Below are 13,457 nucleotides of genomic sequence, written 5' to 3' on the forward strand. Positions count from 1 at the left end.
AGCAAAGAAACCTCTAGTTTTGTGAGGACTGGCCACAAGCACAATGAGAGTAACATTTTGTCTGGGGTGGGCTACACTTCATGACTCAACAGTATTTCTGTCCCAAATCACAAACTAATTACCATGGACAGAATTATATGCATCCCCAAATGGAGGTGGAAGGATTATGCAGAGAAAAATAAATAACTATAATCCAAAACTTATTCTCCATCAACATGATGGAGATGTCTCCATCAACATGAAGCATTCAGTTGCTTCAGTGAATGAGAGCTTGAAGCTGGGGGTTCAGGTATCAGACCAACAGAGGTCAAAGCACAATACATCTATTATTCAAGCACATAATTTAAACCACTAAAAATGTGGAAGGCTTAGCATTAATACTCCATGCCATGCTGGAGAGCCAAATTTAACTTCTGCTTTGTCACTCGGATATTGGCATTCTGCTAAACAGCAGAATCTCCAGATGCTATAGGAGCCACACTGATGAGCACAAGGAAGTTCTACTCAGCAGATTACAACCAGAAAGTGGGGCAATGATTGTGGGAGAGGAAAGGCAGGGGAAATGTAGCAGAAATGAATACTCCAGCTTTGTTCAGGAATGGGGAGGATCTCCATTCCCAGGGAGAGGAAGGATAGTAATGGGCAGGACAAATAAAACAAATGTTTTCTTTACCTAAGAGGTAGATCTCAGTTACCAACACTTTTGGTCACATTGCATTTTCAAACTGATAATGAAGATCAAATACTGTTGACATTTTTGTCAATAGTGAGAACATAAACAGCTAAGATCACAGCCATATAACACCACACACCATGAATGTATTGATTCTCTTTTGAATAAAGGAACAGAGCTCATTAGTAAATTGCTTTTACTGAAAAACTGCAGGCAGGCAAGTCCTCAAATTATAAATCGGAAGCAGTCTGAAGTTTCTCTTTCAAAATATAGGCTACAGAGCAAGTACATTTTTAGTCAGTTTTAAGGTAGGTCAAAATTTGGGCGTACATAGGTTGACATCTGCTTTAAATCAATGACTAAAAAGAATCTCCAAGGATTTGAGCTGATGGAAAAAGTAGATAATAAAGTATATACAGGGTGCATATATGCAAGCTCACTAATTATGTCTTTTCTAGTTATACAATTTGTCTCATTCTCCCAGTGGATTCAAGCTGGTTAAATTTTTCTGCTGTTCCTGGAAAGGAGTCTAGGACATATTATGCCTAACAGCAAACCAACTCCTCTAAGGTCTCAAACTGTACACTCATGATGACTGATCTGATTTTTGCTTAGCCTCTGATTCTTCTTTAGCTGTCCAGAAGAATCTCTGAAAGAATTCCTACCGAGATCACTTCCCCTCTATGAATTTATAACTTTGCAACAAATGTTGAAGTAGGCTCATATTGCACATAAGATGGAATCTGTTAGCATCAAAGTATTTACCCACAGCTACACCCTGGTAGTCCTAACGAGAAAGGTTGTGCTTCATGAGGGTGCAAAGGACAGTTTCTGTTCTGACCTCCAGAATATTTAACAGTAAGAAAGAAAGCTGAAGAATTCAAGAATTCCACGTGCTGAAAGGTCTAGTTTCAAACTGTATGACGACTGGATGTTATGCGAGTTTGGAGACTGGCATTTTCATTGTCCTGCTGAGGTCAAATTACCCAATACATTTTGGATTTCTGCTCCACAACAATTTATTTTTTTTTTTTTAATACTTGTCAAGGTGTTAATTACACACAATGGTCTGATTTAAGTAATAACATGATGGACTGCGCTTTCATCAGTTAATACACAGACCTTGGCTCTGGAGTCAAAGTACAGCAGAGTACCAGAAGGAGGGTGTTTATAGGCCAACAAATGCACAAAATGAAGTATTACTAAATGGATCTATAAAACATTACTAAGACTTAATGTTTATTAAATATTAATCTACCAAAGATGATTATTCGAATGTAGTTTGTTTATTTGATACAACTAGAGACTGAAAAGTTCTAAAACTGAGTGAGGATACAAACAAAAATGCCACTTTTTGAGCCTCTTGGGGTTGAACTTGCTGATGGATTAGTACTCTGAAGAGGGAACCAAAGGCTCATCTACACGAATTGCTCCAGAGGCACAGCTGCGCCATTGTAGCACTTCAATATAGACACTACCTACACCAATGAGAGAGGTTCTCCTGTCAGCGTAGGTATTCCACTTTCCCAAGAGGCTAGATCGACCAAAGAATTCTTCCAAATTAGCACCATCTGCACCAGGTCAGGCTGGCTTAACTATATCCCTCAGAGATGTGGATTTTCCACACTCCTGAGCAACATAGCTGGGTCAATCAAGCGTTTTAGCATACACTAGACCCAAAATTCAGACATTTCACCTCAATGAGTATTCCAATAGATCCTATAAATTAAACTTTGGGATAACAGTAATACTGCAGTAGATTCCTGGGGAGGCGGCAGAAGACAAATCTCCTTACTACCCCCACCAGGAATCTGTTGCAAGTTAATGCTGCAGAGTCTGTACAATCCCTTCCTACTTTAGCTAGTGAGCAAATACCTGTGGATTTCTGGCATCAAGCCTCTGTCTAATTCTGCAAGAGGGGAACAAGGGACCTCACCTTCTCTCCTGATGGAAGAATTAAGAAAAAACTGCAAGGAGAAGCTTATAGAGTTTTCACACCCATGCACAAGATGCTCCCACATAAGGCACCAGATGGGTCTTTGTCTTTTTGACTTTCAATGACACTTAGGCTTCTAAATGCTTAAATTTCCTTTGAATATGGGACTTAGGGACTTTTGAAAATTTTACCATCTTGACCCCAATATATTTATGTGGGCAGGGAGGTGTCACATTACAGTTACTAGGGATATACAGTAGAACCTCAGCGTTACAAACACCTCAGGAATGGAGGTTGTTCGTAACTCTGAAAAAACATTATGGTTGTTCTTTCAAAAGGTTACAACTGAACATTGACTTAATACAGCTTTGAAACTTTACTATACAGAAGAAAAATGCTGCTTTTAACCACCTTAATTTAAACGAAATGAGCACAGAAAGTTTCCTTACCTTGTCAAATCATTTTTTAACCCCCGCCCCTTTTTTTTTATTTTTTTTTTTTAGCTAGTTTACATCTAACAGTACTGGCTTTTTTTAGTGTCTGCTGCCTGATTGTATACTTCAGGTTCCAAATGAGGTGTGGAGTTGACTGCTCAGTTCATAACTCTGATGTTCATAACTCTGAGGTTCTACTGTATGTATAAGATCACAGATACCGTGCTGAATTATCATCATTCTCCCACCTAAAAACTCCAATTGTGTAAACATTAAAGAAAATACGGCCTTCACACTTATCTGTTGCCTTCGGGTTTTCAGAAAAAAAAAAATTAAATCCAATCGTGTCAATAGAAAAAAGTGAACACAGATGCTAGCAAAACTAGCAAAGGACAGTAAAACATTTCTGCAACATACCATCCATCCTAAAAACAAAGTGATATCATCACGAATTAATTGTTGGCATTTAGCCAGCTTGCAGCCAATTGGCATTAATTCTTAGCCAGCAATTTGAACAATTCTAAACTATTATAAATTCTGCAATAAGCAGCTGTTTCAAGATTTCTGTAAGATGCACTACATACCTCTTCTGATTCATTTGTAGGTGTTTGGGAATCAGCGACCTCCTCCAATTCCTCTTCAGCTACATATTCTTCCTGTTCTTGTTGTTCATTATATGACTGTATATAATCTTCATCCTAAAACAATTATAAAAGGAAGTTACAGGGAAGAGCCACATGTGTAAAAGTTCAGAACTATACATGTACAGATTATAGCAATTGAAAACAGGCTTCATCAAAATCCAGGCTATTACTGTGATTTTCTATTACACATGGCAGTTAATCTAGCAGGGTTTTTAGGACAGTTGTAGGTTTCAGAGTGGTAGCCGTGTTAGTCTGTATCAGCAAAAACAACAAGGAGTCCTTGTGGCACCTTAGAGAAATTTATTTGGGCATAAGCTTTTGTGGACTAGAACCCACTTCATCAGATGCATGGAGTGGGTTCTAGCCCACAAAAGCTTATGCCCAAATAAATTTGTTAGTCCCTAAGGTGCCACAAGGACTCCTCGTTGTTAGGACAGTTGTAGTGCCTTTAATGCTACTCACAATATTATATTAATAACATTGTACAGCAACACATAACTAATATGGTGTGATCCCGCTGTTGCCACAACAAATAACCCATTAATTTCAGTGGGATGAGGATCACGCCCTTAGATTTTAAATTCTTTGGAGGGAAATCTGGAATATTTGCTTGTCTGAAGTGCCATCTGCCCCATGGCACTATATTGACAATATCCATCTTTATTTTAAAAAGGAAAAAATAAAATATTACATTATTCTTTAAAAAGTTGTTCTACTAATTGTATACAGCTATTATTCATTTGTATGTAAGTGTTGTCTAAAAGGCCCAAACAAGGATCAAGCACCTATTATGCTAGATGCTGTACAAACGTGAATAAAAAAAGAGAGCAAAGGATTTTCAGAATATGTCAGCCGATATTTTTTCCTTACTAAATGTATGAAGTTTAAACTGTGATTATGTAATATACTCACTTGCAGTTAAAATCAGTACATGCTCTTCTGTATGCTGCTTAAAAGATATCAAATTATGCTTGTGACATTTTCTGAACTAACCTCCAATCTCTTTATTCAGATTTAGACAGTTCTCAGTTACAAAAAGGATGAATGAGCAGGACATCAATCACTTTGGAATATTAGCACCTTAAAGATGTCTTTAGCAGGTCAATAATCTTTTCACCTTGGAAGGACTTTATCAGATCTTGTCTAAAGCCTGGATAAAAGCTTTTGCATTAAGTACTTCTAACAATTGGCAGTGTATCTCCACCACACAAAGCTGTTTTCTTCCTTAAGGATACAACCCTCAAGGTCATGGTTCTCAACTGCCTTCCAGCATGACAAAGGAGCATTACCTACCGCCAAACAAGCTGTCAACACAAACTTTGTCACAGCCTAGATAAAGAAACTGGCAGACAGTGATAATAGGTCTAATTTCTCCCCCTCCCTAGGGAAGTAAACAGATTTCAAATCAGTCTAAAAAACGATGCACGTGAAGCAATGTGATCTTTGGAGATACAATAGAAAGAAACTCACTGGAAATTCATCTAGAGGTTCATTGATTTCAAGGTCTAGCACTTCATCATTGTAAATTTCTTCCTCTCCTTGTTCTTCCGCATATTCTATTTGGTCTTCTGTCAGCTCAGCATCATTGCCTTCATACTGTCCTTCCCCTGTGTACTCCTGAGAGTATACTTCAGGTTCATCCGATTTGTCATAAGCTATTTCGTCCTCCCCTTGGTCATATTCCGACTCATGTTCTATCGAATGATCATTAGCGTTCTCAGAGAAGTCATATGATGTAACCATGCCAGATGTAGCATTAAGACTAACTGTGACACCTTGAGAACTGCAGTGGAAGGGGGGAAAAAAGATAAGATTCAGACCAAAGTTGAAAATATACCAATTGAGTACATTTGTACAATGGAGCAGGATTTAGTACAATGGAGCAGACAAATACATGTATTCTAACTTATTGAGCAAAAATATAGCTTACACATCAACTTGACCGCATGCCATAAACTCATAATGCATACTGTACCACAGCTTATCACCAGCTGCAGATTATTTGACATGGGGAATCAAACCAACCAGATGGTCTAACAGGTCAGGCTGGCAGAAGTCCTGCATGGTAACCAAGCAGACTGGATTCAATTTTAATTCCCAGACTAACAAAAACACACAAAATGACTTCAACTGCATCTGCTTTCTAATGCCTCCAAGTAAGCTACTAAATCATTTTTAATACTACATTAATATAGGCAGGAAACAATCAATTTGAATTTAGATTGTTGTATTTATTGTGGTAGATTTAAGTTTCTATTCGGAGAAAAAAAAATACAATTTATACAGTCAAGCACTGTCTTTTAAAGGTGACCTGTGGAGGTTTAAAAGAAATTCTCTTATGTCAATAACAGAATTTGTGTGAACCTAAAAACAGTATTAAAGAAATTATTTGAAAACTCCAAAACTTAAATTCTAACCTTAGCTCATAAGGATCGATGTTTAATTTGCAACAATTGATAACAAAACCACCTAAAAAACAGTCAATCTCCAACTCGAGATTTGGTGAGAAAGTAGGAAAACAAGTTGATTCACAAATATGATGTTTTAAATTGCATTTACTTGAAATGCACCATTACTGATTTGCTGAACATTTTGATTGAAAAATGTTTTTGGAAGGGTGTTTTACTTTTAAAAACTTTTTCCTTTCTCATGTTACAATTCTACAAGGTATCTTAAAAGGGACCTACTTCCTCAAAATTTGGGGCCACACGATCTAAACGGATTTGTAAGCTGTTTGCACACCAAATTGGCCCCAGACTGGAGGTCTTTTGAGTGGAAGTTGGAGGGAAAAGCAGCAAAAGCATTCACCCCATGGGTAACAGTAATACAGCTGCCAGAGATAGAAAACTAAGAGTTCATATAAATCAAGGCTTATGCACAGCTAAAATGCTACCGTGGCGTGCTTCAGTGAAGACACCACATATACAGACAGGAAGGGTTCTCCCATCGGCGCAGGTACTCATACACTGCCTACACCAGCGGTTGGATCTGATTTTACTCAATCTTAGGACAGACACCATTTTGTCTTCTAGAGTGAGCTTTCCAAGCTGTCAGATATATTGTATTGGACTATATGACCCCTTTAGCCTGTACCCTCAAACAGCTACAGTGAGTTAGGGACACACACCACCACAGAACATTCATGTGGCAGGGAGTGACTGTTCAGCTCGAAAGCCTTTGTACAAGTTTCAGTACTGCATGGTGCAAGAAGGGATGCAACAACACAGTCCTCAATTCAAATTTCATGCATTTGGAGCCACCCTCCACAGACTCAGAGGATGTCAAATACCCTCTTGAAGTTAAGGGGGCATTCCTGGGGTTCTGCAGGAGACATGGCTTACAATGGTGATGGAGGGGGGATGGAGAAACAGGACTTGTGCTGATATCAATGATTTAAAAACAAAAACCCGTTAACTGAAAGTTAAGATTCAATAGCTGAAATGTCTTATAGCTCATAAATTATATGCTTAAATGATGGGCTGAAAACAAATAATAAGCAATTTTAGGTCAAGCAATAATTTTAGGGATAGATTTACAAACCACTGCAATTATAAGATTATAATTGCTTTCTCAGCCATAAATACAGTAGAAACATGTTTGGTTTATACAAAAAAAATGTCATGGATATATCCATATACAAGGGAAAGCATTTCAAAGCAAATAATTCAGATACAATCTTATTCTGGCACATGGAAATTTTTGCAAGGATTGATTTTGACGAACAGGTTTTACTATATAGAATTACTCGTGCAATGATTACCTGAATATCTGGCATTCCTGATTCTTAGCACTCCATTAAAAGTCAGCGAGAATACCTAATGGTTGCAGTGTAATTGTAGCTGTGCTGCTCCCCGGACATTAGAGAGACAAGGTGGGTGAGAGAATATCTTTTATTAGACCAACTTCTGTTGGGAAAGAGACAAGCTTCTGAGGGTATGTCTACACTGGCCGCGCTGTGATGTGGGCAGTGTAGTCATGCTTTATCGCCGGGGCAGAGCTCTCCCGGCGATAAAAAATCACCACCCCGAAAGAGGGGTGGTAGCTTTATTGCCGGCAGCACGGCTCCCAGCGATAAAGCGCTGTCCATACTGGCGCTTTTCAGCGCTCAAACTTTTGTCGCTGGGGGTGGGGGTGTTTTTTCACACCCCTGAACGACTAAAGTTTTAGCGCTGAAAGTGGCAGTGTAGAGACAGCCTGAGTTTGCAGAGCTCTTCTTCCAGTCCAAGAAAGGTACTCAGAGGGTCAACAGCTAAATACAAGGTTGAACAGATTGTTTAGCATATGAGTTAACACATGTTGCAAGAGACCATTCAAGGTGAAGCGGACAGTTAACACTTTTGCAGTCATGGGACAAAGGAGGGCTAGTAGGTTACAGGAAACCTACATAACACCATCAAAAAGTGAGCCTGGGAGCTTAAATCTATAACTTTTCTAGACACTAGAAATCATGGACTCCTATTTGTCCTAGGAATGCAAAGGTATTAACTGCCCACTTCACCTTGAATTGTCTCTAGCAGCATGTGCTAACTCTTTATGCCTAACAATCTGTTTCATCTTCTATTCAGCTATGACACTCCAGAGCCTGGTCTACACTACAGGGTTAGGTCAACCTAGCCTTGCATCAACCTAGCTGTGGAAGCTTCTTCACTTAAATTTGGCTCCTGGCAATGGAAGTGTCTCTCTATGCCCATTTAGTAACACCACCTCCCTGAGCGGCGTAGAGTCACGGCCAACGTGATTAGATTGACGCAGTGTCAGTGTAGACACGACACTGCTCATGTTGACTGTTACTGGCCTTCAGGAGCCATCCCATAATGCTCCACATTGACAATACAAACGATACAAGTGCTCCTGGTAAGGACATGCACCACCAACATAAGGAGCCAAGTGTGCACACACACAAGCAATTTAATAATTATGATGGCTCCATGCTGACATAAGTTACGTCGACAAAATTTTGTAGCGTAGACATGGCCTGAGTAACTTCCCTGACCTGAAGGAGAGCTCAGAGACAAGCTTTCAAGCTTACACATTCACCAACAGAAGTTGGTCCAACAAGAGATATTACCTCACCCACCTTGTCTCCCTAATAACTTACCTATGTCATTTAGCAGCAACTTAGTGAAACATTAATTAATCCATAACATTTAGAAAACAAAGAACACATACCTGAAATTTTGTTCATCTTCATTGTCACTCTGTAGAAGATCATCATTCAGTTCTTCATCTGACAAGTCTGACTGATTCTATATTATAATAAAACAAGAACAAATGTTCATGACTTTTTTTAAAACACAGTATTTCTGAAACAAAAGCAAAGTAAAAGGTTCTCTAAACACTACAATAAAATAATATTGGCAATAAGCAACATGTTGACAATGAAAAAGTCTGGTCAAATTTGATTGCTTTTTGAAAGAATTCTATAATCAGCTGATAAAAGGAATGATGTAGAAGACAACATATCTAAATTTCAGTAAAAAGAAAAGGAGTACTTGTGGCACCTTAGAGACTAACAAATTTATCTGAGCATAAGCTTTCGTGAGCTACAGCTCACTTCAGCGGATGCACTGATGAAGTGAGCTGTAGCTCACGAAAGCTTATGCGCGAACAAATGTGTTAGTCTCCAAGGTGCCACAAGTACTCCTTTTCTTTTTGCGAATACAGACTAACATGGCTGCTACTCTGAAACCTAAACTTCAGTGAAGCATTCGATATAGTCTCTCATGAAAATTGGAAAATTCATTCCAATTGGCTTAGATTTCAACACTGCCACAGGGACTGAAAACTGGCTGAAGGACAAACTAAAGGTAATGATCAACCAGCAATGTAATGAGGTGGGGGAGGTGTTTAGTGGAGTATCAGAAGAGTTGGTATTAAGTGCCTTCTTATAAACAACTTAAACAATCTAGTAGCATGCCATAAGGTGGGAGTGAACATCATGTTACTGCCATTTCTCGAGGATACTAACTTGGGAGAAACAAATAATTGGAAAGGATCTAGAGAGGTTAGAAATATGGACAAATAGGAAGGAGTTCAAAGAAGAGAAAAAAATTACTCAGAAGTATGTAATTTTTGCTGCCGTTCTCTGAACTGCTTCCAGTTTGCTAGCCGTGCTATCAACTGTTCTATTTATCTGTAACAATGAGTGACTAACTAAAAAGAGCTAACTACACATAGCTTGGCTAAGTGACAGTATTCCCCATCCTCTCAAAGTAGTAAAAGCATTAAAAATTATACAAAGGTGGGTTTAGCTATAAGTAATGGGTTGAGATTAAGAAGAAACCAATTTAGGTTTAATATCAGTGAAATAACTTCCCAAAAGATTTGTTATTAGGCTGTTGAACAGTATCTCACAGAGTGGTGGGAGTCCTGCCACTTGAAAAATTTAAAATAAGACTGCACAAAGCACAACAATAGGTACTCCTGGGGGCATTCTGTGCCAAAAAATTAAAAATTCTGAGCACAATATTTTAAACCTCCGCAAATGTTATTTGTCGAAATAACACTACACAATCACACGAGTTTCAATTTTGTTGATAATTTTTTTTCAATACACCTGTCAGCAAGTGTCTGTAACAATACAGACACACACAAAAACTCCCCCAGGAGTAGAGAGTTAAAGAAACTCCTGTGACAACCCAGCTCCTGTTTCTTTGCCCCCTTCCCTCCCCCAGAACCCAGCTGTGGGGCTCCTGCCCCCAGCCCAGACACACACCGCGAGTCCAGGGATCCAGAGGGAGAGAAACCTGATGCTCAGTCCCAGGCTTGCACGGAGTTTCTTGCACTCTGCCTTCTCCTTTCTTCAGGGCATGTTGAGAACTGCAGCTGCCAGGAACACTCTAGCTCCCTCCCCCTCCCCTTGGCAGTCTCTTCTATGTGCGAGATGGGGTCTGCAGGGTCCAGCAGCCCCTAGTGGCAGTTAACAGCACTGCAGCCCATTTCTGTGGGGAAAAGGAAATTCTGCACGCACTTAATTTCTGCAAAATTCTGCACTGCGCAGTGGTGCAGAATTCCCCCAGGAGTAAGTAGGTAACTGAAAAGAAATCCTGCATTGCCTGTATGATGGATTAGAATTTATTCATATTTGGATTAACATATTTGTCTAACTCTGACCATTCTGAGAGATGTTTTTTCACTAATTTATTACAGGAAGGATTTCCTATCTAGGTATTATTCCTATAATCTTAAAAGAACTAACCACAAATGCCATCGTGAATGGAATTAAACTAATATTTATGGTGAAAACCACTAAAAATGCACCCAAAGAGAGCCAGATTTGCCTGTGGTACTTGAGGTCTGTTTAACATGAAGTTATATCATAAAATCTATTCTCCAGCTGTGAGGAAAATGTTCAGAAAACAATTTCTCTTTTTAATTTTGTTTTCTTAGTATTTAACAGAGTAGCCTCCTCTTTTTCTATTTTCTCTTCCTATTCATAGAACCATAGGATATCAGGGTTGGAAGGGACCTCAGGAGGTCATCTAGTCCAACCCCCTGCTCAAAAGCAGGACCAATCTTCAACTAAATCATCCCAGCCAGGGCTTTGTCAAGCCTGACCTTGAAAACCTCTAAGGAAGGTGATTCCACCACCTCCCTAGGTAACCCATTTCAGTACTTCCCCACCCTCCCAGTGAAAAAGTTTTTCCTAATATCCAACCTAATCTCCCCCACTGCAACGTGAGACCATTACTCCTTGTTCTGTCATCTGCTACCACTGAGAACAGTCTAGAGCCATCCTCTTTGGAACCCCTTTTCAGGTAGTTGAAAGCAGCTATCAAATCCCCCCCTCATTCTTCTCTTCTGCAGACTAAATAATCCCAGTTCCCTCAGCCTCTCCTCATAAATCATGTGCTCCAGCCCCTAATCATTTTTGTTGCCCTCTGCTGGACTCTTTCCAATTTTTCCACATCCTTCTTGTGGTGTGGGGCCCAAAACGGGACAAAGTATTCCAGATGAGGCCTCACCAATGTCGAATAGAGGAGAACGATCACGTCCCTTATTCTGCTGGCAATGCTCCTACTTATACAGCCCAAAATGCCGTTAGCCTTCTTGGCAACAAGGGCACACAGTTGACTCATATCCAGCTTCTCGTCCACTGTAACCCCTAGGTCCTTTTCTGCAGAACTGCTGCCTAGCCGCGTGGTCCCTAGTCTGTAGCAGTGCATGGGATTCTTTCGTCCTAAGTGCAGGACTCTGCACTTGTCCTTGTTGAACCTCATCAGATTTCTTTTAGACCAATCCTCCAATTTGTCTAGGTCACTCTGAACCCTATCCCTACCCTCCAGCTATCTACCACTCCTCCCAGTTTAGTGTCCTCTGCAAACTTGCTGAGGGTGCAATCCATGCCATCCTCCAGATCGTTAATGAAGAGAAGCCCCACTCTCTCCAGCAGACAGAGTAAGCCTGCTGAAGCAAGTAAAATCTGTTTTTGGCCCATCACAGGAAGTTTGGTTTTGGGAATGGGTCTCTCTCTCTCTCCAGGAGTCAGGAGTCTGTGATGCAGGGACCCCTAGATGTCCAGTACTCCTTGCAGCCCTCCATCTGGATCTGACCTTTCAGTACCATCTGTCCCCCAGTAACTGACATTAGGGATTTTCCTACTGGGAGAAGGACAAAGCCATTGCCTAGTAGTTGCCCCATGCACAGAAAGAAGTGGGAGTGGCTATTAGCCCTGGCTGCTGCCTGCCTTCCCCCTACCCTGTGCATGCTTGATAGAGAAGAGCTGCAGTTCACTGGTTGTAGAAGCTGCACTGGTATCTCAGATTGGGAGGAATCAAGAAAGAAAGGACTGTTGGAATGGGTCTCAGGCCTTGTCTATACTTACAGCTAAATCAGCACTACTGCAATGGCAGAGCGCTCTCCCGTCGACATCTGTACTCCAGCTCCCTGAGAGGTAGAAGGTAGGTCAGAGGGACAGCATCTCCCGTGGATACAGAACGGTGTGGGAGTTATGTCCCATTCAGTTATGTAACTTACGTAACTGAAGTTGACGTAACTTTGGTCGACTTACAGCTTTAGCGTAGGCCAGCCCTCAGAAAGGGAAGAGAGGAATGCTGGGTGGCATCAGGGAAGTGTTGTTTTTGCACTGCTTAAGTGACAGAATAAGCCAAGCAGAAACTGGTGTTAAGAACCACCTCTCTGGACTCAGAGCGGTAGCCCTGTTAGTCTGTATCAGCAAAAAGAACAAGGAGTACTTGTGGCACCTTAGAGACTAACAGATTTATTTTGGCATAAGCTTTTGTGGGCAAAATAAATGTGTTAGTCTCTAAGGTGCCACAAGTACTCCTCGTTCTCTCTGGACTGGTGAGTAGAACTCGGTGGAGAACAGTAATTCCATTTCACAAAGGATTGGTTCTGATGTGGAACAAAACCAAAACATTTAGAAATTCTCTGCAAAAGGGAATGAAGCACTGGGGCAATCCGCAAGGCAGGGTGCCCCAGAGTCACAGACACTGAAAGCCCTGGGGTCCAGAGAAACTTAGTTGAAATTGAACCATCTCTGCAAAACGTTTCAATTTTGACAAATGAGGGTTTTTTTCACTGAAAGTTGCTGTTGGAATTTCTCCAACCACGTTTACTGTTTAGATGATCTAGGTGATTGTGATATACGTATATGTTTAAAAGGTCTGCTATTGTTTGTGCTGTCTTTCATAGTGGACTGCAAGAATTGTTTTGAGCTTCTTTCAGATTTCTGTATTTAAGTTGATTTTACCCAAATAAATAGGAGATCCTTGATGATTTATAAATGGTCATATAACATGACAGCATGA

At 40.3% G+C, this 13,457-nt stretch overlaps 1 protein-coding gene across 6 annotated transcripts in view; it reads right to left on the reverse strand.

Annotated features, from left to right (window-relative positions):
- Window positions 1-13,457, reverse strand: part of RBM33 (RNA binding motif protein 33) — a 153,733-nt gene that overhangs the window by 119,454 nt on the left and 20,822 nt on the right. For all 6 annotated transcript variants that reach the window (XR_006289124.1, XM_037891082.2, XM_037891081.2 and 3 more), the window contains exons 4-6: window positions 8,857-8,933; window positions 5,158-5,470; window positions 3,628-3,741 (exon numbers count right to left, since the gene is read on the reverse strand). Coding sequence is in view for 5 of the 6 variants with exons in the window: in XM_037891082.2 (XP_037747010.1) it covers window positions 3,628-3,741; window positions 5,158-5,470; window positions 8,857-8,933 (504 nt within the window). In the remaining variant the exon portion in view is untranslated. The remainder of the gene's footprint in view (window positions 1-3,627; window positions 3,742-5,157; window positions 5,471-8,856; window positions 8,934-13,457) is intronic.

This window comes from Chelonia mydas, chromosome 2, assembly GCF_015237465.2.
Source record: "Chelonia mydas isolate rCheMyd1 chromosome 2, rCheMyd1.pri.v2, whole genome shotgun sequence".
NCBI lineage: Eukaryota > Metazoa > Chordata > Testudines > Cheloniidae > Chelonia > Chelonia mydas.